The 26,020-nt window shown below is 47.5% G+C and overlaps 1 protein-coding gene across 1 annotated transcript in view; it reads left to right on the forward strand.

The window, feature by feature from the left end:
- Positions 1–26,020, forward strand: part of St6galnac5 (ST6 N-acetylgalactosaminide alpha-2,6-sialyltransferase 5) — a 143,853-nt gene that overhangs the window by 112,244 nt on the left and 5,589 nt on the right. The window contains exons 3-4 of the mRNA XM_075981043.1: positions 8,455–8,864; positions 14,039–14,146. Coding sequence (XP_075837158.1) covers positions 8,455–8,864; positions 14,039–14,146 — 518 coding nt within the window. The remainder of the gene's footprint in view (positions 1–8,454; positions 8,865–14,038; positions 14,147–26,020) is intronic.

Consider the following 26,020-nt stretch of genomic DNA (forward strand, 5'->3'; position numbering starts at 1 on the left):
GGCCTAGACCCCAAGGTGGCCCTCTGTCCTCTGCCTCCTGAGTTCTGAGATTGCAGGCAGATGTGACCATATCCAACTCTTCATCTAATTCTGCCAACAATGATGGGCCTAGGGTTGGTACCCATGCCTGTCACCCACGCTGGGTTCCCTCCAGCTCAGTACTGCATGTTCACTGTTCTGGTCATGTGACCAAATGAGACATGGCCCTCTCTTCTTGCCAGGAGTCTGTGTCATTATGTGGTACACTCCTCCCATGTCTGAGCAGGGAATAGCCAGGAGGTGAAGGCAGTATTGTCCTGGGTAGCTACCCAAGAGATTCCATTACATAAATAGCCAGTGCCTAAGAGCGGTGTGTTGAGCAAATGAGAGGGAGAAGAAGAAACTTTCATTGCATTAACAAAACAAGTTGCTGCCTGGCCTGGAGGATGTACCGTGGCTACAGGATGCCCACCAGCATTTCCCCACTCTCTACTCAGCCATGGTACTCTCAGTTCTCATGGCCATCAGCTCAGTTACCTCCCCAGGCCTGCGAGCATGCTCACCTTTGTCCTAGGTTTCTTGCAAAGCTAGCAGATCAATCAAGCCAGGTTTATGGATCAGACTTGCCCAGCAACACTCAAGATCACCTTAGGCTGAAAAGCAGCCTTCTGATTATTCAAATGAGCACGTGGGTCTTTATGTGGCCTGCCCTCCAGGGAGCAATTGCATGTGTGTATGAAGGAGGTTGCATCATGGAGTTACATGAAAATAGCAGGTGAACCCATGTAAACTACCAACCACTGTGCCTGAATTCCAGTCAAGAAGTAGTCTCTAGGATGTGACCTGCCCCTCAAGTCACTGTGCACACTCATGGGAAACAAAAGAAAACCATTTATGGCTTACCAAGGACACAAGAAACCAAGACAGCAATAAATGACCTCAAATATCTCCTGAACACCTGCTCTAAGCTGCGTGCCAAGCACCAGGATGAAGAATGAGAACTTTCAGTCATCCAAGCTTGTGGTAAGGACCATGAAGAAACTTAGCAGGACTGTATTATCTCCTCGGGACCCCAGGCAGGGGATGGCACCACTCGGATTCAGAGCACGTCTTTTCCATTCAGATAACCTCCCTGGAAGCATCCTCATAGACACCCTGGTATGCCTCCCTGATCTCCTCAGGGGCTCTTAGCCCAGCCAAGCTGACATTAAGATCACCCAGCACACGTGGCTCAACACATACCAGAAGTCAACTGAATGTTGACCCAGAGTTCAGTAGTCTTCTACTTTTGCTGACTTGTTTAGTGTGGAAGGCATGGTGCAATACATAGAGTCAGAAACTCAAAATATGGCAAAATAATCCTATAAAAAACGTCAACTCCATTTTTCCTTAGAACCCTGAAAACACAAGCATTTTCTCTCACACATTGGAATGGCCATCATCAGGAGACCCTGGCAATGATGCAGAGAATGGAATCCCCATGTACGGCAGCTTGGGAGTGCAGTCTGGCAAACTTTAAGATATTAAACAAGATTATCATATGCTGCAGCAATGCCATTCCTAGGTTCCCCAAGAACATAAAGGCTCATATTTGCATACTTGTCACATGACTTATAATAAATAACAGATAGAACTCAAATAAACCAGTGAACGGAAAAACAGGTACACTGTAGAGCGTGTGACCGCAGACGGGAATCCCCTTGACAACAAACAGCTAAAGACAAAACGGCAAACTGAGGATTAAAGGTGGCCCAATAGTCCAATAGGGGTAGACAGGGAATGGGCAGGGCTTTAAATGGTTTCTTTTCAGAATGATGATGGGACTATTCTAAAATTGGGTCATGGTGGAGCCACCTAACTTGAATTTAAAACCAGTGAATTTGTCACTCCCCAGCACTTAAGAGGTGGGGACAGGATCAAAGGTTCAAAGCCATCTCTGGATACATAGTGAGTGTGAGGCCAGCCTGGGCTACAGGAGACCCCCATATTAAAATGGTAATAAAACAAAATGGGTAAATTTTATGGCATACAAATTATATCTTAATAAGACTGTTAAAAGCTCATTAAAATGCAATTAAATTAAAAAGAAATTATGGGCTTTCCCAGGCCTCCCCTTGAAGTTAATTCAGTGCTGTTTACGGTTATGAAACATGTACTGAACTCCAATGTTGCACTTGAGAAAATAAGATCAGCTTCTCAAGTCACCTGGGACTGGTCACCTGCCGACCGGTGACACTCAAACACAGCAAGCACACCCACGGGCATTCTTCAGGCCACGCCCCAAGTAAGTGTCTACATGCTTTTGTTGACCACCTCTGCTGAACATGCGGTGCTAGAGAAACTGTAAGATCGTGCCTCTCCTTTTACATCCCAGAATATGGGACAGACAAAACACAAAGGCACACAAACCAATAATTAGGAATACTTTAGAGTGACACGCCAGTTTATAAAAATAAAGTAAAATCTGGGTCATGGGAGAAAGTGACAGATGGGACAGGTGACTGGTGAAATGGGAAAGCAGGAAGGATTTTTTTAGCATGCGAGGCTACTCCTGAAGGGCTTAAATAAGAGCCACACAGAGAGCAAGAACAGCCAACGCAATACACATCAGACAGACAGCAGCGGGAGAGGGCAGTGGAGTGGCTGTACAGAAGAACGCTGGGGGACAGACCAAGAGCGAGCTGCAGATGCTGGGCCGCAGCACAGAGCTCAACGGGAATCCCTCAGAAGGCTCAGCAGACAGAACTTGAGTTGCGTGTTGAAGATGACTCCGGGAACTTCTAGTTGAGGCGGAATGAGAGATGCCATCAACTCAGAGCTAAGAGTACCACTGACACAAACGTGAGGTGCGGGGGACTTATGAAGGCAGGAGGCATTATGAGATGGGGAGGGAGGAGGTGGAGGAGACAGACCCAACAGGAATAAATGAACTGTAGGCTACAGGACAAATATCAAGAATGAGCCCAGAATCAGGGGACGAGTAGGGGCAGGTGCATTGTGAATTGAGACGGCACGCTTCCCCTTGGAGATGGGCTTCCCCGTGTTCGTGTTATGGATGAAGAATGGGCCTTGAAAGGCTAAGCATCTTGCCCAGTAATACTCATCTGAGAAGTACAAGAAGTAAGTTGGAAGCCAGCAACATTAAAAACCTGATTTTTAGACATGGCTCGTTCCCGCCTTCTGCCATGGAGCCTGGCAAGGGGTGGGAACAATACCGGAAGTTATGGGTGAAGAGAGCAGCTGACTGAGAGCGACTGCTGAAGCCCTGTGGCCCCAGAGAATAGTAGGTGGGCCTGTCTTCTTGAGAGAGTCACATTTTCCTGGAGACTCACATTAAATAATCAGTGTGGCTTTCACCAAGGCTCCTGGACCGAGATTGACAGCTAATAACAGCCTGGTAATTACAGGAAAACATCAGATTGCAAGGCCAGAGTGTCTTGAAACACCTGAAGCCATTTAATATATCTGTTTGCTCCAGACCAACAGGCTCCCTCCCCCAGCGCAAGGCCAGTGTCATTACTGAGCTAATGGGCATCACATTCTGAGGCACCTTTCCCCCTGCCGAATAAATCAGCGTTTTAAGAAGGGAAGCCACGGGGCTGCTGGCTGCAACTGTGTGCAAGGACATCACCGGGTATTTTAGGTGTCAGCTCTAATTCGGCTTGGCCTGGCCTCTTAAGAAACGCTCCCGAGGCATCGCTGGGTCACAGGAGAGAATTCTGCCTGCTCTTGCTCCTCCAGCTGTGACAAAAATCAGACCTTGATTTCTTAGCTTGCTTCCTCAAGTAGGAATTGTTCCTGTCACCACTGTGTGAAGGAGTTAGCCATGATAGAAGTTGTCATGCTCCCCTGTCCCGTGTGTGTGTGTGCGTGTGTGCACTTTATGGGATGTTTTATGTTGAGAAAGGGGCCAGGAATGTGATAGAAGGATTAGTCCAAATTCTCTAACACCATCCGGGGCCCCCTGAAGGGTTCTAGGGCCATAGGAAATGCTTGCAAAGTGACAGAGTGCAAGGAGACGGCAGAAACATAATGAGTCGCACACGTATGTACACACACATGTTCCTCTGGACAGCCTGCTGGCCACCTGCCTCCCGCAAGCTCCCAGGCACCTTGCTTACCCCCTGTGTGGGGTGGTAGAAGGTGAGCCGCAGCTCCGGGTCTCTGAGGACTCATTCTCCGGGAACACCTGATGTGCTGTGGATTTTTCTGGGCATTTTTCACCTGATGCCAGCTCTAATGACCTTAGCATCAAGCTCTTACTGGGGATTAATAACTGGCTGGGCTTAATGGCCCTTACTGCGTCCTGGGACATTATTCCAGCCAGCCATTAATTTCGGGCAGTGCCCTGAGCTCTAGCCATGATGACGCCACTGTCCTCTCCCGTGAAGACAGGTGTCTTGGCCAGTCCCCTTCCTACTGTACGTCAGAACCAAGACACTCACTGGTGAGTTGCTGGTTGGGCACCTTTATACCTTCTGCTCCTGTGCATTCACAGGACAGAGAAAATGAGAAGCTGGCACTCTCTCACTCAGCCGTCACTTTCTCTAGTCAGCATCCAGCCCAGCTTGACCTAGACTCACTCTGTAGCTGAGGACGCCCTTGAACTTTTCTCTGCAGCCCAAGTGAAGACATTACTGACAGGCACAGCCATGCTGAGTGCTTTATCTGGTGCTGGGGATTTCGTGCAGGGCTGTGTGTGTCCTGGACAATCGCTTCATCTCAGCTGCTTCCCAGACCGGTTAAACGCTTTTTAAAGATCAGGATGGGAGACAGCCGAGATGGGAGTGACTTGATGTGGGTGGCCGTACTGTCTACAAAACCACACAGCTGCGGAGCAAATGGACTCCAAGGACAGAGGATCTGGGGGGCTGAATATCGTGAGGAAGATACAGACAAGCTTTCTCTCTAGGTAAAAGCTCCATTCAGAGCCCCCGTCCCCACCTCCATCGTCTGCAGCACTTTGTCTCCCAAGCAGAACCCAAAGTTGGTCTTCCCATGCTCTGCCTAGCAGCCTGTCCACCCCACATCCCATTACACAAACACCGCACCAGGAACCAACTCAGCACCTGTGCCTGCTCCGCCCAGCTCAGTCAGACGCTTAGGACTGTAATGTGCTGAGATATGGAAGAGCGCAGCTCCCTCAGAAAGAAAGAGAGTCGTGCTTCCAAGACATCATTGGTCCTTCCGAATGCAGGAACCAGACTCCGTCTCCTCTTTGGAAGTGGTCCCACCTTCTGTACACGGTCTTCTCCACTGCTGGAAGTGTAACATCACATGTAGAAGACCAGCGCTGCTCTTACTGGCTCCTCAGCAATGGACACAGAAGGCAGAACTCGGACTTCCCTCATTGCACCATGCAGCACATGAAGTCAGTTTGAAGAGGGGGTGTTAGTGCCGGCCAGGAGCTGGTGGGCAGGGGAGAGAAAGGACAGCTGTCTGAGTTTGGTCAACACCTGGTGGGTTCTGGTTGTGTCCGGCGATCACAGAGGATATGCAAGGCAGGTCTGTCCAGAAGCCTTCTCCGTCCCTGAAAAGATCTTCTGTAGGGAGATGAAAATAAGACCAAGGTCCTTGGAGTGCCCCTGGGATGACTGGTGTTTCAGCTGTCAGTCGGCCTCAGCTGTGAGGAGTTAACAGAATAATTACAGGGAAAATGAGCTGCTGGGACCCTCTTCGGGGCCCCCAGTCACAGTCAATAAAGTGGCTGGAAATTCAAAACCAGCATGGAAAGTTCAGCCGATGTGGACTGAGGGCCCACTGAAGTGAACTTTGACGTAACCTGACGGAGTGCTGGATGGGCTACCTCCAGACAAGGTGTTGTCAGGGAGACCCCTGAAGCCCTTGAAGCAAAATGAGCAAGTGACAGTGAGGTTGGCTGCCCCAGAACCAGACGGTCAGACCTTATTCCTGAAGACACCCATGTTTTCATTGGCGAATGTAGAAAGATCCATCCGGAACTGGACCCGAAGCATCCGCTCTGCTGGAGAGCCCTCGAATTGACGGAAGGTTCAGGCCACCAGGGAGAATCATTAGCTGTTCTCTGCAATGCTATAGTGACCATTCAGACAAGATGTGCCACTGATTCAGTAGTGACAAGATCGTTATGGGGATCACCAGCCAATTTCTGATTGGATCTGGGGCCCACACCATGGAGCCAGAGGAAGGATTAGCATTGTGGGTCCCTCTCTGCCACCCATGATGTGGGGTTACATCACAGAGCTAACAGCAGCTCTGAGACGATGAACAGTCCACACCCAGCCATGGAGGAAGGGAAGCTCTCAAGGCTCCTGCTCTCCTGAGGATCTGTAGGGAGTTAATTATTTAATTATTGAGGGCAGAAAAGACATTTTTCTCAGTGGTGTAGCTACCTGGTTAAGTGCCCTGGCTCCTGTAAGCAACCCTGAAGAAACTCTTCTCTCTCTCTCTCTCTCTCTCTCTCTCACACACACACACACACACACACACACACACACACACACACACACACACATGTAGAAAGGTTAGGAAGAGTAAAGAATCAGTGGAAAGGAGGCAAAAGAAGCTAATTTCAGGGCTGATATTATTAAGTATACATTATATACATGTATGAAAATTTCATAGTGAAACCTACTATTACATATGATTAATACATGCTAATAAAAAACATAAAGGTAAAAAAGCCAATAAAGTAACCTAATGAAGAAAATGTTCTGAGTTGTATGGTTCCTCGGGGCATATGAAGTATTCATTAAAGGTCCTCAAATGAATGTCAGAGTGAAGAAATGGGTGCAGGAACCAGCATCACAGGGCTACAACTACCTAACCCATTCCTTTTGGTCTTAAAAAATGTAAGGAGGTTAGTGAGCTTGTTCTGAGATCAGACACAGACTCCATCTCCTGACTCCCCCACCCCACCCAGCCCCAGTCCGAACAGCCCCTCTACCTGCAGAAGTTCCTCATTGCCATAGGACTGTCCAGGGACCTTTCCACCAATGGCGATTCTTCGCTAAGAACACTCGCTTTCCCAGGACTAAGGGGTTTCCCAAAATGCAGGATTTCCAACTCTCACGCCCAGACAAGCTGACGACACTGGGTCAGTCACTGCAGTAAGTGTTAGGGTCCATTCCGTGTGTCTCCTTCTCCACTGTCATCAGCCCTTAGAAGTCAAGTCAAGTCCCCTGCCTCCCCATGCCTACTGTCTCTTTTCTTTAGGAAAGCTGTTTTAGTGCTGGTGATCAACACTGAAGACCACTTTCTACCTCTGTGATTTCCTCCTTCTTAAAAACATCTCTCCGGTTGGTTTCCACCGCCTGCTCCATTGCTGATTGTCCACCTGCCTTTTTGGATTTTTTTTCCAAGCGCAGTAGTCCCTTATCCTGGGACCCAGAGGCACTTGTCTCAAAATAAATAAACATCCTATTTGCCATTTTCTTTTTCTTTTTTTTTTTGGTTTTTCGAGACAGGGTTTCTCTGTGGTTTTGGAGCCTGTCCTGGAACTAGCTCTTGTAGACCAGGCTGGTCTTGAACTCACAGAGATCCACCTGCCTCTGCCTCCCGAGTGCTGGGATTAAAGGCTTGCACCACCACCGCCCGGCTGCCATTTTCTTTTTCTTTTGAACTTCCCGACTTTGGGCTCAGGCTCTAATCTCATTGTCTTCTTAGAACACGGAAGAGATCGTTCCCATTAAACATGGGCAGGAGATGTTTAATTTGTTGGCTCTTAGGTGTTCAGAAAGGAAGTCACTGGCTCCAGATGCTCGACTGAGCACTGTCGGGGGGCGCAGCCCCTGGCTGGCTTTCCATGCAGGCCATCGTGGGGTGTGTTTGCAGGAAAGAACCCAAGCTCTGCAGAGTCAGGTGTGAGGCCGAGGCTGATAAATGCTTAGTGAGACTTTATTCACATCAGCGAAAACGGGCTAGGGCGGTGTCTGCCCTCCTCCAAACCTTAAAACAAGATCAAATAGTCAGTTCTCCATGTCAAAATGACAGCATTGAATCTTCATGTCATCACCATCTGATCCTTAAGCGGCATTTTGTTGAGGGTCAGGCATCCACAGCATCCGAGAGCCGTGATAAATGTTTAGCTTTGCAGCAGGATGGAGAAGGGCGCCAAACCCGAGCCACAGCAATTTGTGGAAGACTCTTCACTTTGACGCGGGGCCAACTTTGGATTTAGAAAGGTGCAGTTCTGAAAGTATGACTTCTTCCCATCACCAGTGGCCACCTTACCGGGTCACATGTTCACACAGGGATCTAAGCCAGTGACAGACAGATCAACACTACCCTTCTGCCTTTCTGCTGCAGTTTAGAAGGAAGTGCAAGGATTCATGCAGCTGCAATGGGCCCAGATATGATCTGCCACAAGGGGGTGGGGAGGATGAGGGGTGAATAAAATAAGGGAGGAGACATCTGAAGACAGGGATGTAACCTGGTGGTGCCAAGAAAGGCGATTCCTCTGCCTGACCCCATCTTTCTCCTCCCTCTGCTTTGCAGCCCCTGAAAATGCACTGTACCGACTGCGCCCTGGTAACCAGCTCAGGGCACCTGCTGCACAGTCAGCAGGGCCCCCAGATCGATCGGACAGAGTGTGTCATCCGCATGAACGACGCCCCCACCCGAGGCTACGGGCTCGATGTGGGCAACCGCACCAGCCTGCGGGTCATCGCGCACTCCAGCATCCAGAGGATCCTCCGCAACCGCCACGACCTGCTCAATGTGAGCCAGGGCACCGTGTTCATCTTCTGGGGCCCCAGCAGCTACATGCGGCGGGATGGCAAGGGCCAGGTGTACAACAACCTGCAGCTCCTCAGTCAGGTGCTGCCCCGGCTGAAGGCCTTCATGATCACACGCCACAAGATGCTGCAGTTTGATGAGCTCTTCAAGCAGGAGACCGGCAAAGACAGGTACGGGGCTCAGGACAGAGGGAGGCAGGGGTAGTGAGGATGTGCGTTGGGGACAGGTATGGGGCTCAGGACGGAGGGAGGCAGGGGTAGTGAGGATGTGTGTTGGGGACAGGTACGGGGCTCAGGATGGAGGGAAGCAGGGGTAGTGAGGATGTGTGTTGGGGACAGGTACGGGGCTCAGGATGGAGGGAAACAGGGCTAGTGAGGATGTGTGTTGGGGACAGGTACGGGGCTCAGGATGGAGGGAAGCAGGGGTAGTGAAGATGTGTGTTGGGGACAGATTCACTAAAAGCCAAGCTCTGTCTGAGGGTCTGTGTTGTGAGCCTCATATTCATGTCATCAACCTCACTGGGGCCCACATGTTGGGTCTCCCTAGTAACAGACTGTTCCAGCTGAGTGTACCATGCAGAACGACACGGTGCACAGTGACAATCACTGAGTAATTTATGACCAGGTCCTTATTTTAGAAAAAAAAAAAGGCTAAGTGGTCCCTGGCCCACATTCGGAAAAAGCAGGACACAGTAGCTTCATTTCCGGAAGTGAGCAGTGCAGGACTCAGTGTACAAAGTGCTCGCTGCACTAGAATGAGAACCTGAATGTGAATCCCCTATATCCACACAAAAAATGGGGTGTGGAGGGCATGGTGGGTCATGCTTAGAATCCCAGCACTGGGAGACAGGTAAATGACTGGGGCCTGGTGTTAGCAACCATAGCCTACTTGATGAATTCCAGACCAGGGAGACACACAAGACAAAGTGGACAGCCCCTGAAGAAAGATAGGTTGACCTCTGGAGTTCACAAACATTCACACACACACAGAGAGGGGGGGGGGAGAAAGGTGAGATTATTTTTCTCTTTCAAAGACGCACAACCATGCTGTCAACTGTTATTCACTGAAAACCCACGACTCACTTAACACTGCATCTTGCCTCTGCCTCTGGAGAGACTCAAAGATAAGATGGCACCCTGCAAACCCATCGCCTTAGACATTTACCAAGCAGTGACAGGAAGAAAGTGGAGCTGTAACTTGTACGGCAGGAGACAAACCATGGTTCATGGCAATGCTTTCCAAAGTGCTCATTAAGACTAGATAATAGAACCAGGTGGTGGTGGTGCATGCCTTAAACCCAGCACTCACAGTAGGCAGAGGCAGGTGGAGCTCTGTGAGTTTGAGGCCAGCCTGGACTGCAGAGTGACCCAGCAACAGGAGAGACAGTCCTGCATGTTAAAAAGTTCTTTAACCAAGAACATATTTTATAAAAAAAAAAATGGACAAGCAATAAATTTTACAATTAAAGGTTGCTGCTTAGAAATTTCAAAAATAAGCTTAAACTGTCTGTTCCATAGAAAATGCATTCTCTTTTTGTTTAACGATTGTTTATTAAATTTAAGTCTTCCTACAGCCCCGGTACAGGGTTCATGAGGATAACTGCCCATGGCTGGTTCCTTAAGGGACCACATGCTGTGGGTAGCTTGGAGACTGTACTATCTCACCTTTTGGTCACTTGGGACCCCCAAGGAACTTATCCTACCCTTCCCTAAAGCCTGACCAGCGAAAACCCGCTTAGTAAGTACATCTATGTTGGTCCCGACCATAAGAAGTCTTTGCAGGGGCTGGAGAGATAGCTCAGCGGTTAAGAGTACTGCCTGCTGTTCCAGAGGTTCTGAGTTCAATTCCAGCAACCACATGATGGCTCACAACCATCTGTAGTAAGATCTGGTGCCCTCTTCTGGCCTTTGCAGCTGAGCTCTCTGGCCTCTTTCTGCAGAAGCAGCTCAGTTAGTACTCACCCTACCCTGGCTCGCGGAGTCTCACCTGTGACCCTGTAGCCCACCAAAGCACACCGATTGTTCCAAAGGAGCTGTGTCTCTTAGCTCAGGAGCCTGTCTTTTAAAAGACAGCCTTATATTGATTCACTCTTCTTTTATGTTCTTAGTCCTAAACTGGGAGACAGAAAAAAAAAAAAACCTTCCAGAATAGATTCTCATTCTACTGAAACCCAGAGCATTTGGTTGAAAAGTATTCTTTCCCTTTATGCTAAAAAATCCAACAGAACAGGAGTGTATGTTGAAGAGGCATCAAGAGTTTAATTTCTAAGCAATCCAAACCCATCACTGGGATATCAGTCCAGGCTAAAATCTTTTTAAGCAATGGGCCAAGTCGGTAGACTTTGATTTATAGGAAATGTTTCCCTTAAAAGTGGAGAGGAGAATGACTCATGGACAATTTGTAATTAAGAAGCACGGCAGATGACAGAGATGGCCAAATCGTGCTCTTTGATAGTAGAGAGTAACTACACTTGAAAATAACTTTATAATTGAATAAGGGCACATTAGGAAAATATGATTCAGAACCAATATTATAGTAATTACATAAAGGAAGCATAAATGAAATAACTGCAGGAAGAATATTTCCGTTGAGATTATAAATGAGATTCTGGTGGAGCAGAAAGGCCTTTAATTGTAATTTAGTGAGCACTGTAGCATTATCTGCTCAGTGTGTTACTTCATCATATAAAAGAATATCTGCTAATTTTCACTAATAAGCACATGACAGCTCTTCATATTCCTTCATTACAGCTGATTAACTGTAAAAACAGTAGATACTCCTTTGTTGAAGAAAAAAAAAAGTTCAGACTCTTTCAGGAAGACAGAACAAAGCAGCTGCGTTTCTACAACGTGTGATCCCAAGCTATTATTTGGGAAGTCTGGAGAATTTTAAGTGGTACTTAAAAAGAGCCTCACTTCCAGTTCCTCTAGCCTCGACTTTGCCTTCTTCCCATGCCTTGCGGCCCCACATCCTCCTGCATTTGAGGCTATGGTTTGTGTTCTATCCCGAATCAGAGGGATGCTTGCAGGGGGTTTCTGCTCCTAGGAAATCCCTGGGAATGTAAAAGCAGGAGATATGACCATAGTCATTTGGTGCCCAGATCTCTCAGGGACCTCTGGGATAAGAGTGAGAGTCATTTTCTTCCTGGCCTCCACATTTCCTGGTTAGTAATCCCTCAGACAAGTCTGGGAAGAACTGCCCAGGACATGGACGGCAGGGATGTGAGCGTGGACTCTCACTGAAACCAAGGCTTTTGCTCCTCTTCCCCTTTTGCTTCCTAAAGCCTATGAATCAACATCCCTGGTGAGAGGGAAGGGTTGGATTCATGCCTCCAGAAACTGGAAGCGCCGCCCTGGCTTCTGCTGTCCCTCTTCCATCAGCCCCAGCAGCAGAGGGTGGGGAGGGCTCTCTTCGTGGGTACCACACAGTGCTGAAGGGATCTCCATGTGTCAGGACACCCCACTTGGACCCTTAGTTCTCAAATAGAGAATGGAGCACCCCATACCTACTTTGCAGAAAAGACAGCGGGGCTCAGAGGTCAACAGCCACTGCCTCAGGTCATCCAGCCGAGTACAAGAGAAGCAGGAGACAGTCAGGTTCACGTTATCCTCACCTGTAGGGGCTTTAACAAGTCTGGGCAGGAGGCAGAAGAGTGGAGGAAAACACGTTAAAGGCTTAGGAACTCAAAATTGAAACTGTAAGCCAAACATGTCTTAAGGCTTAAGAACTTGGAATTGAAAATGTAAGCCACCCATGTCCGCCAAGCACTTTACAAGGCAAAAGCATTCTTTAAAGTATTTTCCTGTCTCTGCATGAAGGGACATAAAACAAACCCATTAGCAGTCTCCCTTCTCCGTGTACGGACCTCAACAGTACACTCAGAAAGCCCTTTCTGCAGCTCTGCCATTCCCCTCACATGCAGCAGTGTGGCTGGGCAAAGCCAGACAGTCTGACCTTGGGGATAAGGTGTTTGGAGCTGGCTAATGAGGCATGCCGTGGCATTGAAGAAAGAACAGCGGCAGTCCCCAAAGAACGGACATTAACATCCACAGCGGTGGAGCATGCAGACCAGCATGTCGTTCTCAGGACTCAAGTTAGACCTTGGTGCTGTGTCTCCGCAGGTCTCCTCAGGCTGGGCATGTTGTCCAGCCCCCACTCAGATGTCTGAATAGACATGTTAATGATGGCAAAATGCAGACTGATTTCCTTAAACTTGTGGATTTGGGACTTAGACATTTTCAGAAGGCTTTGAGTGCCCTTAGGTAAAGTAGATGTTTTATTAGTTGTAAACATCCCCCTGGCTCTCTTCCTCCACTTTCCCCAAATGCATGTGCTCCTCCTGAGAAAGGACATTTAGTTACGATGCTGGTGTTCTTATTGTGCGTGGGGACAACCTCTTATGGATGGGTGGACAAATACATATATACGTACATGATAATGTTTGATAGACAGATGACAGATTAATGAGTGATAGATGATGATAGGCAGATGACAGAATGAAAGATAGAGTGATGTTAGGTAAGTAATAAATGATGGTGGTAAATATTAATAGAGGATAGATAAATGTTAGATACATACATACATATATAGATGATAGATAATTAGCTATATGAAAAGATAGAGAGATAGCAAGATCTTATGCTTATTCTTAACGATGTTGCTCATTATCTAGCTTGTTAAGGGCACAGGGAGAGTTCCTAGTCAAGTATTCTAACTAATAACAAATTGCCACATGAATATTATCATCTCCCAGTTGAGTTATGACGACACTCACCTAAACATTCCAACAATGATCATTATCTTTAATGATGTAGAAACCCCTTAAGCATCAACATCATCTATGATTGTGCTATAACAGATTTCAGTAGCAAAACTCCAGATGTTTATCAAATGGGAGGGAGTGAGAGAAGGAGTGTGTGTGCGTGTGTGCTTGTGTGTGTGCATGTGAGTGTATGTGTGGTGTGTGTGCATGTGTGTGTATGTGCATGCATGTGAGTGTGTGTGTGGTGTGTGTGCATGTGTGTGTATGTGCATGCATGTGAGTGTGTGTGTGATGTGTGTGCATGTGTGTGCCTGTGCATGCAAATGTGTGTGCATGTGAATGTGAGTGTGTGTGATATGTGTGTGCATGTGAGTGTGTGTGGTGTGTGTACATGTGTGTGTGTGTGCATGCATGTGGATATGAATGTGTGTGTGCATATAAGTGTGTGTGTGTGGTGTGTGCATGTGTGTTAGGTTTGGGGGTGATTTTTTCATAGTCAGCCTTACTCCAGAAAGGCCCCTGCATGTTTATGGACCTGGGACTGCTATAGCAGAGTGTAGACTTCACCGTTGTTCCTTCCAGGAAGATCTCCAACACTTGGCTGAGCACCGGCTGGTTCACCATGACAATCGCCCTGGAGCTCTGCGACAGGATCGATGTTTATGGCATGGTGCCCCCGGACTTCTGCAGGTAGGACTGATTCTGCAAGCATTCTTCGTCAGTAGTGCCATGCAGGGCTTACAAAGACTCTGGTTCTGAGCATCAAGCACAAAATGCGTCTAAGTCATCTTCTACAGGCAACTAATTAGCAAGTCCCAAGTTCAGGCACTAGAAATCGCATTTAATTACGTGATATAAAATACTGAAAGTTTTTGTTTGTACTTCTGGAGAATTAATCCATCTTACGGCCTTCACTTGTCCTCTGTATATTTATCAGCCAAAAGCAATGCAATAATTGGTGTAATATTAATGATGAACAGACATTAAGAAATATGAGTTTCTTTTTCATTTTTAAGAGTTGCAGTAATTTCTAAATGAATTCATGGGGGAAATTCCTTGGATGGAGAGACTTGTTTTCTGAAATTAATATATTCCTCTGAGTCTCTTTTGCTTACCACATTCTAGCCTTGGTTCACGCACATAGAGTCAAAATCACAGGCACGATTATGCAGATCTATCGCTTTAAGGGCAGTGAGCATGCATCTCTGCTGCTTGAAGCCTGAAGTCCCTTCCTGACCTGTGCCCAGACAATGAAGCACTGAGCACTCTTTAAAAGCTTGGGTGATGGAAGGTAGTCTACTTGAAAACACAGGTGTAATGTGAGCACTGAGGCCAATAAATTCTGAAAGTGCCTTAGCATTCAGGAATGCCCATGGTCTCCTCACGATTCACCCCTAATCTTCAAATGGTCAAACCTATGCAGAGCTATGTTATTTATACACATTAAGCAAAAATATGCTTGACTATCCTTTCATTATTTTAAACTTAAAAATGCCTCAAAGGTCTTGGGTCTTCTGGCAAGAATTATACTTTGAATATATACAACAAGATTGAGGAATGAGGAAAAGTATTTAGTCGTATCTCTGCTAGCCTTGTCTCTCTTCCTAAAACATGCCATACGCTGGGTAGTGTACAAAGATTAAGAGTTTATTCAACTCGGGGTTCTAGAGGCTGGCCTGTTCAAGATAGAGGTTTGTGATGGGTGACGGCCAGGACATAACGCCGTGTGAAGGTTAATCTCTGTCAAGATGACCGAGGGGGTTGAGGACTTCTCTGAGTATGTCTTTGAAGGTATTTCCTGAGAGGATTAACTGAAGAGGACAGAGCAAGCCCATGGACTGCGGTCCAGGTAGATAAAAGGAAGCCACCTGAATCCGAGCGTTCCTACAGGATAGGAGCTGTTCTTTTCTGGTACATCTTCCTCGCCATGATGGCCAAACCTTCTGAATCCAGGAACTGAGTTAAATCTTTCCTCCTTTAAGTGTTCCAGTCAGGTGCTGTGGTCATAGTGACGCAAAACCAGACAATAAACATTATGAGAGGGGCATAGACAAGAGACAGAAAGCGGCTCTTGTAAAAGACCCACTTCAAGACCATCCAAGGATCCAAAATTCTGTCATTTGTTCAGAAGGACAGCACCCTTGTGACCAGACCCAGCCTCATCACAAGTATCCTCCCTGGTCTTTCCTCTTGCTTTCTAGAAGGTACAGGGTCTCCCTATGTAACTCAGTCTGTTCTCAAACTCCCCATACTCCTGCCTCAGTTTCCTAAGTACTGGGATTATAGTTATGCACCCTCATGCCTGGTGACCCTCCCCCCAGATCCTCAAACGTAACGATTAAACTCCAAGGTTCACTGCGGAGTCTGCATTCAAGCCGTAGCATGTCTGTTACCACGGTGCCACATTTTCCTTACTAACACAGCAATCCAGCACAATGGGCTCCTTGTTGTTATGTAAGAGTCAGTCACAGAAGAGAAGAAAAGGCATGGACAGAGAAACCTTGAGCATGCAGGCACCCCACACCAGATCCAGATTGCAAGGCCCAAGCCCAGCATGGATGAGCCTAAAGCAATGTTGAGCAAGTCACCTCATTGCCCTGTGTCTCAGCCTCCTTGACTGTGGATGTGAGTGTGTTGATAATAAAACCCACCACAGAGTGTCACGGCTGGAATACATAAGCCAGTGCATGCCAGCTGTCTGGAAGGATGCCTTGCAAGGCACGCTAGCTTGGGTCCTTATCCAGCTCCTGATCATTGACGTCATTGGCATTGTTTCTCTGTTTAACTGTTGAGGTGCAAGAAATAGGTAGAACGGCATAGCAAAGCAAGCCGGCTCCTCCAGCCAACAGTCTAACAAAAGATATGCAAGGTGCCACTGTCAAAGCTGATATCATCAAGTAATATCACCATTAGGATGCCAGGAAGAAAAAGCATGAATAAATTAAAATGTTAATGGCTTCAAGTGTTCAAGGAACTATATCATTTATTATGGAAAACAAACAGAAAGGCAAGTTAACCTGTCATTTCTCTTACGCCCAGGCAGTTTCTCATGACATCATGTTCACTAGGATGAAGCCAATCTATAGAATAATATTAACAAGGGAATTAAGATAATGCCAACAAGCCATGTGTTGCCTCCAGCTCTGGACTTCGGCTCCTCAGCTGTCACTGAAAAGGTTTGGCCGTTGTCTGCCCAAGCTGCTCTGAGCAAAGACTTTTCAGAAGCGTCCTGCCCAGGTTATGTCTCAGAGAGTGGAGTGTCAGGTGGCACCAGTGGGCAGGGTTGGGTGCTCCTGGGAGCCTCTCCTCTTAGTCATGGCTGTTGAGGGAAGTGTAGGAAGGTGTCTTCCCGTTGCTGTGGCAAAATCCCAATGACAGCAACCTAAGCAAGCAAGGGTTATCTTAGCTCACAGTTTGAAGGCACAGCATATGCTGGCAGCATATGGAGACAGGAGCCTGAGGCATCCAGTCACCTTGTATCCACCGGAAGTAGAGATGGACACAGGGGCTCAGTTCAGGGACCAACCTGTAGGACAATGCCAACCACATTCAGGGTGTGTCTTCCCATCACAACAAACCAATCTCAAAACTCCCTCACCGATAAGCCAAGAGGTCTGTCTGCTGGGTTCATCTATACCCTTTCAAGTTAGTCATTAGTACTAGCCACCACAATGAGAAGACAGAGGAAGACACAGACTCATGCCTATCTCCACCCTTTATTGTCAAGATATGTGGACTGTGTGACATTGAGCCTGGCTTCCCTTCTGTAAACTGGACAGGAGACAATAACAACCAAACAAGCTGGCTGAGGAGAATATGATAGTGAGGAAAGATGATCGTATAGCATTAATCTTACTGATAAGATTATGATGTAAGATATACAGGTCGTTGATATTCTCCCAGGCATTATTTTGCAGTTACCTAAAAGATATCAAGATTTTTGGTGGAAGAGTGACAGAACAGGACTCAGCTCTGTTATCTCAGCTGCTCACTTGCCTAACCCACATCAGACTATGAGCATGGGACGTCCCTTGCATGTGACTATGAAATGGGATTTTCTACAGTCCTCGTCTAAGGATCAAATGCCTTTTGGAAATGATATCTTCCTCAGAGAATAAAAAAAAACAACCTATAAGTCTGTCTTTCTCTAACTGGACCATTCTGATTTAACTTCATTTTGAAAGTAGCTGAAGAGTATTAAGGACCCCAACACCATACATGCACCCTAAACTGTAGGAGTTAAGATGCATTGTATCACAAGGTTAATAACGGCTTGGTCTGGTTTGTGTGGTGGTGGCCCCTGAGCTGGCTGAATGCCCCAGAAGGTGACCTCCGTATGGGCAGTCCTGTGTGTCTGATGCCGTGTGTGGAGCCCCAGGGTGCCTGGCAGTGGATGGTTATTCTCCTTCACGCACCAGGTGCTTTCTAGACATCAGGGAGGTGATGCCGCCCTCCACTCTCTCTTTAGTGGTCCAGAAAAGGGTTTTCCGTGGATAAAACAAACCATTTCTGCCAAGCTGTGACCTTGAAAGAGTTATTTGACTTTCACTGGTCCTTGGTGACCTTGGTCAGGCTACTCAGTGACTGTATCTCAGAGGTTTCAGCTCTCAGGTCTATAAAACGCTGGTGGCATCAGCACTGCTCTTGAGAATCAGTGATGAGGCCACTAGTAATGAGCTCAGCACCATCCTGAGGTTACAGAGGGGAAGTATGCACTAGTCTGAAAATGGGGGACCCACGGGCACAGAGGGAAGCTGGGTCCTGGAAGGGAAGGACACAAGTGATCTTCAGTGCGAGCCGGGTCTCATTTCTGCCCCACTGACAACTCCACACGTAAGGCTGCCAGCTACATGGAGACTATCAAGGCTGCTCAGAGAACTAGCCCTGCTCTGGCTTCTCCAGGTTCCCACAGCTCTCACCATGACACCAGACCTCAGCAACTGCTCATTCTCACAAATCAACTGCTTTAGACCAAGACGCCATAGGCGCCTTCAAAAGAGGTCATCCGTTAAATTAATCACAGAGACTTTTGTTCATCTCGCTAATCAATGTGGGGTGCTAGGGAGGTGATGAACAATGAATGAGCCTGGGTCTCACTTCAGGGCCTGAATACCACTTGATCAGAGTTATGTGCGAAGGCCAGGTTAGTGGTGCCTGTGGAGAAAATGCTCACGCACCTGTCAGGGCATTCGGCCTCTTGAGCTTCTCTGAAATATCTATCCTTAGTTTTTCACCTGAAGTTGGAGGAATCTTTCCATTCCTGGGGTAAGGACACTCCCTTCTCACTTGGCCAAAGGAAGACCCTCCCAGACCTGTAGAAAGGGCTCTTGTATAAGATCCGTCTACAACCAGAGATCTCCTGGCAAATAAGAGGTTTGATGGCCTCTCTAGACTGAGATACAATCCCACTGCTTTCTAATCAAACACAGCATCATGGGCTTCTTAGGACAGTGTGATTGTCACTTCCTTGTTGCCAGGAAAACTGAAACCCGGAGGGACAAAGGCTTGCACTGACTCTAATAGTTAGACTGGCAGCCGGGATGGGAGCAGCTTCATGGGTCAGCAGCCTTCTGCACGGTGCCAGAGAGGAATGTGGGGCTTGGGGTGGGGCTAAATTTTGAGAGGCAGAAAGCTGAGCAATCCATGAATCCCCAAGCTGCAGGTGTACAGTGTGGGGTGGTGTTGGTCATCCTCTTCCACCAGCCTTAATGGAGGTCTGGCTGTCTCGTTCTATCCCATGGACCCCAGTAACCCTGAGTGGTCATTCAGCAACAAGAAAATTCCTAGTAGCCCCTAAAATACTGAGTAAATAGACTCTTTGGGAAGAAGTTTAGTCTCATATTCATATTCGAAAACCACTAAGGGAAGTGGTAGATGTAGAAATGACCCTGGAGGCAGATGGCGGGGAAGGAGGGGGTAAAGGAGGGGGGGGTGGATTTACTCCTGGCTGAAAGCCAGCAGAGCAGCAAGCCCCTCCTCCCATGAGCCTGTCCCTGCCTTAGCCTCAAGCCACTCTTCCCACCCTGTTTGTTTTCCTTTTCAGCTGTCCCTGAGCTGGTAGAGCTCAACCCAGTCCTGACCCTTACCATCTGACACAGCCCAAGGGCTTCCGAAAGCTTTGAATGCAGAAAGCTTTGAATACAGAACTCGTAGGCCCTCGCTTAGTCTGGAAGCCATCCAGGTGGTACCTTTCGCACACTTTTCTGGTCCTGTCTCTCCACCCACACAGATTTATTTCAGCTATGCAGAGAATCTTGCCAGAGAGCTGACCCTACAGACACCCTCCCTGCCCTCAGCGTAGAGGTTGCACTTCTTCCTTCCTTCATTGACCTGGAAACTGCTGCCTCTTCCCAAAGGGATGGTTTCTATTTCCTGTGCACACACCCCAAGCCAGCCCTGAGCTTAGAATAAACACACGGTTTAATTCATCAACTCAGGGGATAATCTGCAGTGTAACGCTGGTTCCAATATTTTACTAAGGAAGCCACGGACCTGCATCAGCTGGCCAGTCAAGGTCCAGGAGCTGGTAAGGGACCAAAGCAGGATTTGAACCGATATCTGCCAACCTGAAGAACCCACATTGTTAACCCTTTGCCTTCCTGTTTAGCCATGATAGCCCCGGGAGTCAGTCCTGCGGGCTCACTTACTGTACCTTGATTCTGCCCAGCTCACTAATGGTTTCTCCAGCTCCTTCATGTACCCACCTGCTCCTTAAGAGGAGGCAGCGATGTCTCAGTCCCCATTTGTATCTTTGGGTCTTGCTGCCACGTCCAGAGCATGGTGTGTATTCAGTATAAACCAGTTCATTGACAAACCAAAAGACCTTCCCTTGGCAGTTTACGAATTTGATTTGAGGCTAAGAGATGGCTCAGCGGTGAGGAACACATACTGTTCTTTCAGAGGACCTGAATTTGGTTCCCCAGGACCCACAGCAGGTGGCTCACAACCTCCTGTAACTGCAGCTCTAAGGCTCCAACACCTCTGGCCTCCACAGGCACCATCAGGCATGACACATACATTTAGACATACATACATTAAAAATAAACCTTGAGGAAAAAGGAGTTTGATTCAAAACATGCATTGCAAGTCAAATGAAAGAGGCAATTAGCAAACGGTCCATGCACACTCATCGCCAAGGAGGCTAGCATCCCATCCTCAGGGAGGGGCTTGATTGCCAATCCCCATCCCTCCTCCCTGGCCAGACTTCATATCCAACAGAGTTCAGAAAGCTGGAGAGAATTAACGGTGTGCTGCCCCAGTGACAGCGTCAGAATCTATTGTTCTGTGTACGACAGACCCTAAGTCATGCCGTCTTCAGACCGGGAGCCAATGCACCATAAATCGCAGGAGATCCCTGTTATCATTGCTTTCTAAACTAAATCATGATGAGTATTTTTAATCTCATTTTTCCTTTGCAAATTATTTGCGATAATAATGGGCTAAGCATTTAAATTCTACCCAATAATCTTATTTCCGGTCATACTTAGCACATTACCGAGTTTACAACTCTCTGTTAGCTGTCATTTCTTATTAATTAGTGGAGCAATGAGTCAGGGTGATCACCGTCATGGAACTAAATTAATACCTCATCCATAATGTGAAGGACATCTCAAAGGTATCATGAATACCGGAGAGTTGATTCTGCTAGAATTATTAGCTAGTGAACATGAAAGCTGCCAGCAGAAGCGGCAGGGACGGTTCCGACTCGGCAACAGTCCCCTGAGCAGAACCTGACACTTACAGAGAGGGCAGGTATGGAACGGAATGCCACCTGTGTGCCTCACGCCCAGTGAAGCATGAAACTGCGGGTGCCTCCTCCTGGCCGCTCGCTGCTGCCTCCGCCTTTGCCACAGCCTGATTAACTCTTGCCTGACACTGACTGTTTCCATGCCTGCTGTCTCCTTGGGGTGGATTGCTCTGAGACATCATGGTGCCATCTAGGAGTCAGGGTGGGGGCTCAGGAGAGCCCAGTGGCTTGCTCTCCTGTGCAGGCTAGGCAGCTGGCTTTGGGTGCCCCATGCTCCCCAGATGCAGTGGTGATACCACAGGCTTCTGAGGTAGTCAGCTAATGTCTTGCAGAAGAGGGTACTCAGTAGGAAATGCAGGGTCCCACGGGCAGAGGTTTTCTTCTCTAAAGGGCTCCGGGGCAGGCCGGCTGAAGAGTCAGCCACCCAGGCACATAGCCACTGTCAATCTTCAACTATTTCCTGAGTGGCAGACACCCTGGGTTCTCCCCAAACACAGAAGTATGTCTAGAAAGTTCCGAGACTCCAGGGGACAGGGAAATGTGTTTTCAGGCTGATTTTGATGAAGCAGACAGTTGTGAAGCAATATTAGACAAAAGGTATGGCCTACTGTTGATGAGTCGGGTAGATTCCCTGACTTTCTTCAGCTTGTCCTGTCATCTCTGTGCCCGGAGGGGAGGCTGTTTCCTTCCTCTGGGCTGAAAGCTCTATGGTCTACTTTACAGGAAGGTCAAGAATTCTCTGAAGAGCCCTTCATGGGAGGAGGGCAAGGAAAAAATGACTTTGCTTCTGCCATCTTTTTGACATAAAGACATCACATTTTGAGGTAGACTTTTCTGAACCCCTGAGTTGAAGTATCCCTCCTGGGCACTTCAATATTATGATATCCCCCCTACAAAATACTTTTTAAAAAATGGAACATTGCAAACCCCTCGTGATATAGATGGATAGATAGCTCAGCCAGTGTCCCCTTGGGCTGGGGTGGATGGCTTAGCCACTAAAATACTTGCTGGTAAGCATGAGGAGCCAAGTTGGAGCCTCAGAACCCACGAGGGGACATAGGTGTTCTGGCACAAGGTTGTAATCCCAGGACTGAAGAGCAGAGACCATGGATGCCCAGGGCTTCCTTACTATCCAGCCTCACCTGCTTGGTGTGCTCCAGGCCAGTGAGAGCCTGTGTCTCAAAAAGATAAAGTGGAAGACACCAGAAGAATGGCGGCTGAGTTTGTCCTCCACAAACATGGTGGCAGCTGTGAGAACATGCAACACACGCACACACACACATGCACGCATGCGCGCACACACACACATGCACACACACGCACACATACGCATGCACACACACGCATGTACACACACAAACACACACATGCACGCATGCACACACACATGCACACACACAAACACACACATGCACGCATGCACACACACAAACACACACATGCACGCATGCACACACACAAACACACACACGCACGCATGCACACACACACATGCACACACACAAACACACACATGCACGCATGCACACACACAAACACACACATGCACGCATGCACACACACACACATCTCCTCTACCCTGACTGTATGAATAGAAAAATATCCTAAAGAGTTTGTTTTGTTTGTTTTAAAATCCATACATGAGATTATTTTTTTCATTCAACAACCTATCTGTTTAAAACAATTTTAGATTTGCACAAAAGCTGCCAGAGCAGTGCATAAAGAGTCCATTTGCCGTTCACCTATCTGTTCTGTGCTGAGGTTTTGCATAACTGTGATCTGATTGCCAAAACTGAGACATTAGCATCAGTGGGACTCTCCATTAAACTCCAGACTTCAGTGAGACCTCATGTGGCTCTGCTAATAGCCTCTATCTCCTCTGGGAGCCGTTTCAGGATTTCAGCACCCTTGCCCACCCTGCCATTGGTCTCTGCAGGACAGTACTGCTCGGTGTTCAGGCACTATGTAGAGTTCCCCAAGCATTGAACTTACGGGATATTTCCCTGTGATTAGCTTGATGCCCTATGAGCATCTCCTACCAAACTGTACATGGTGGCACCATGTCTCTTCCTAGTGATGCTCAGGCAGGATACCTGGGGACATAATGTCCTCCGCCTGGGGATCTGAAGGTCTTAGCCTTTGCCAACATTTTGGAGCCACCTCGTGTGTCTCTTCAAGATATGAAGGAAAAAGGGGGCTTCTTATTGGCCTTTTGGGAGGTAACCTGAGAGCCACTAAAATGGTACAAATGGTTAATTCTGGGATAACTAATTGCTTCTCTCCTTTGAGGACCCTGTATGCATGCTGGGCAATGTCTTCCTTTCCCTGTGCTCTCCTGAAGAGCACACACCCCTACTTGAGCGTGTGTTACTTTCTTCCGAGTGCCTCTCCTTCCTTTAATCCACATGCTTAAGCCTGCATTAAAAACACCGCTAATAATACCATCAGCGTTACTTGCCTAAACTGGTGAGTCCTGAAATTCCTTACAGCATCACAGCCATGAATCCTGTTTGCCCTGAGCTGAGGTCCCTTTAAGTTACCAGGGAAACTCCTCAAGCTGGAGAGGTTGGAATGTGGACCAGAGTCTCTGTCCTCTCGCTGGTGACAATCATTTGACTGGTGGGATTCCTGCTGAATTTATCTATTGTACAGTGAATAATTTTACGTGGTCATTAACACATAGCCAGAGGGAGATAGATTAAGATCATGCTATTTCTCCCATCTCTTTCCTACGAATGGTTTGTTGGCACACATTGCCTTCAACAACCACCATGCTGTCCTGGGAGGGATTTTGTATCTCCTCATTTTTTCTATACTTATTAATTGGAGTTCTCTCAAAACGGCAGCCTACTTATCCATTTGTTAACTCTTTATTGCAATCCTCATGGTACTGTAGATATTCATTTTGCCTCGTGAGTTTGATTATCCAATATTGCTGCTACTTATTTTGATGCTCAAACTTAAAGATGCTTCAAAAGCCACTTGTGCTGGGACCTCTCTGTATGACTCAAACCAGAATGATCCCATCAGCACTGCATGCTAGTTCCTTCGCTCTCCTCACCTGCTCTCTTTAAAAAGAAAGAGCAAACCAGTCCTCCTTCGGTTGCTCTGTAGAACTCACTGTGGGCTTTGGGGAGTTAAGGCAGGGAGGGGAACTTACTCTGGGCCCATCTGCCCCAGCCCAGCCTCTTCTACTTCTGTGACCCCAGACATGGAGTCCAGCACCGCATCCCTTTGAGTATAACCTTTGTGTATGGAAATTCACAGACACTGATGGTTTTCACGGGGTGAGGAACAGGTAGAGGAAAAGGCGTATTGGAGATGCGACAAACAAGCTTACAACCTGAAGCAAGGGAGGACTTTCTGAAGGGAAAGGCAGACTCCCATCCAAGAGGGTAGGTCCTACCCTGCCTCAGCTCTGCATTCCCAAGACCAGCTAAGGGCTCTGCAATTCTTTGGACAAAGTGTTCAAAGATGAAAACAACTTCACTTACATGAGTGGCCACTTGGACACCTCTGAAACCACGGTACCCAAATCCATAAATCTAGTCTCCCTGAAGGTGGTCAATATGGAACCCAATAAGCTTTCATTCAAAGTGATGGTCCTCTTGGATAAGGAAATTGATCCCTAGCATCCGCTAGCTGACTTCCCATTACCCTCTATTCCCAGCTGCTCCATCCATCACATGATATTTTTAGAAACCTAATTGTTTCTTTAGAAGATTGGTGCCAATAAGATGCCTAAAACCTAGGTGAATCACATTTAAAAAGCTGATTTGATATGAAAGAAAATATTAACCCCTGTAATAGCGTGGCAGAATGAATTTGGCAGCCTTCCCCAGTCATGCTACATGACTCTGTAGAGATGGATTTCACACATCTATTCCTTGTTATTTTGTTTGCTTGTTTGAGATTTGATTTATTTACTTATTGCTGGTGTTTTATGTTTGCTTTATAGAAGGTGCCCATCTATAACCCAGGCTAGCCTGGAACTCACAGTGATTCTCCTGCCTCAACCTCTTCAGTGCTGTAACTACAGGCATGGTTCACGGTGAAAGCTCTCTGTCCCTTTGCTTGTTGTTTATAGGTAGTGGCCAGTTCCAACCCGAGTTTTCTCCATCGTGACTTTTCTGTATTAGAAATGCTTTCTACGGAACTGCACTCTGTTCCAAGTCCTCCTAGGGTAGGGAGTTGTTAAAATCTGCAGACTGAAGGGACAGGTGAGCAGCCCCTGACCCAAGTCAGGCTTGTCTTAGAGATGCAAAGGGTTAACCAAGCACAGCATCTGGGCTAGCATGACGAAAACACATCTCTCTCCCTGGAACAACTTTAACCTAAGAGGAGAAGCTGCCCAGGGGTTTATTGTTGTCAGAGCCACAGACTTGACACCTCTCCTGATAAAATACTTGGTTTTCTGACCCCAGGAAGACTGTAACTCTAAAACTCATTTGAGTATTGATCTCCTCCAAAGAAAAAGAACAGGAGGGTAGCTAGCAGGGGGAGCATCTGGGGGAGCAGGGGGAGCATCTGGGAGATAGCTCCTGTCTTAGAGGAAGGCCCTCAGGCATCAGGTTTTGAAAAGCAACTGCAATAGTTTTACTGAGAAGCCTGCTCCTTCCTCTAGCAGGAGTGTCTGACCTAACTGACCTTGTGACATGCCATTGTGGTCTACACACGTGTTAGGCTGTAGTCATAGCTATCTTGGGATACACATGGCAGCAGACTGGACATATCTAGTGGCCCAGAACAGCAAAGGTTGTCTGACACAAGCCTTGATGGAGCCAGTTGTCTATTGTTCAAGCCCGGTAGAAGTGGGA

The sequence above is a fragment of the Microtus pennsylvanicus genome, chromosome 7 (assembly GCF_037038515.1).
Source record: "Microtus pennsylvanicus isolate mMicPen1 chromosome 7, mMicPen1.hap1, whole genome shotgun sequence".
Classification (NCBI taxonomy): domain Eukaryota; kingdom Metazoa; phylum Chordata; class Mammalia; order Rodentia; family Cricetidae; genus Microtus; species Microtus pennsylvanicus.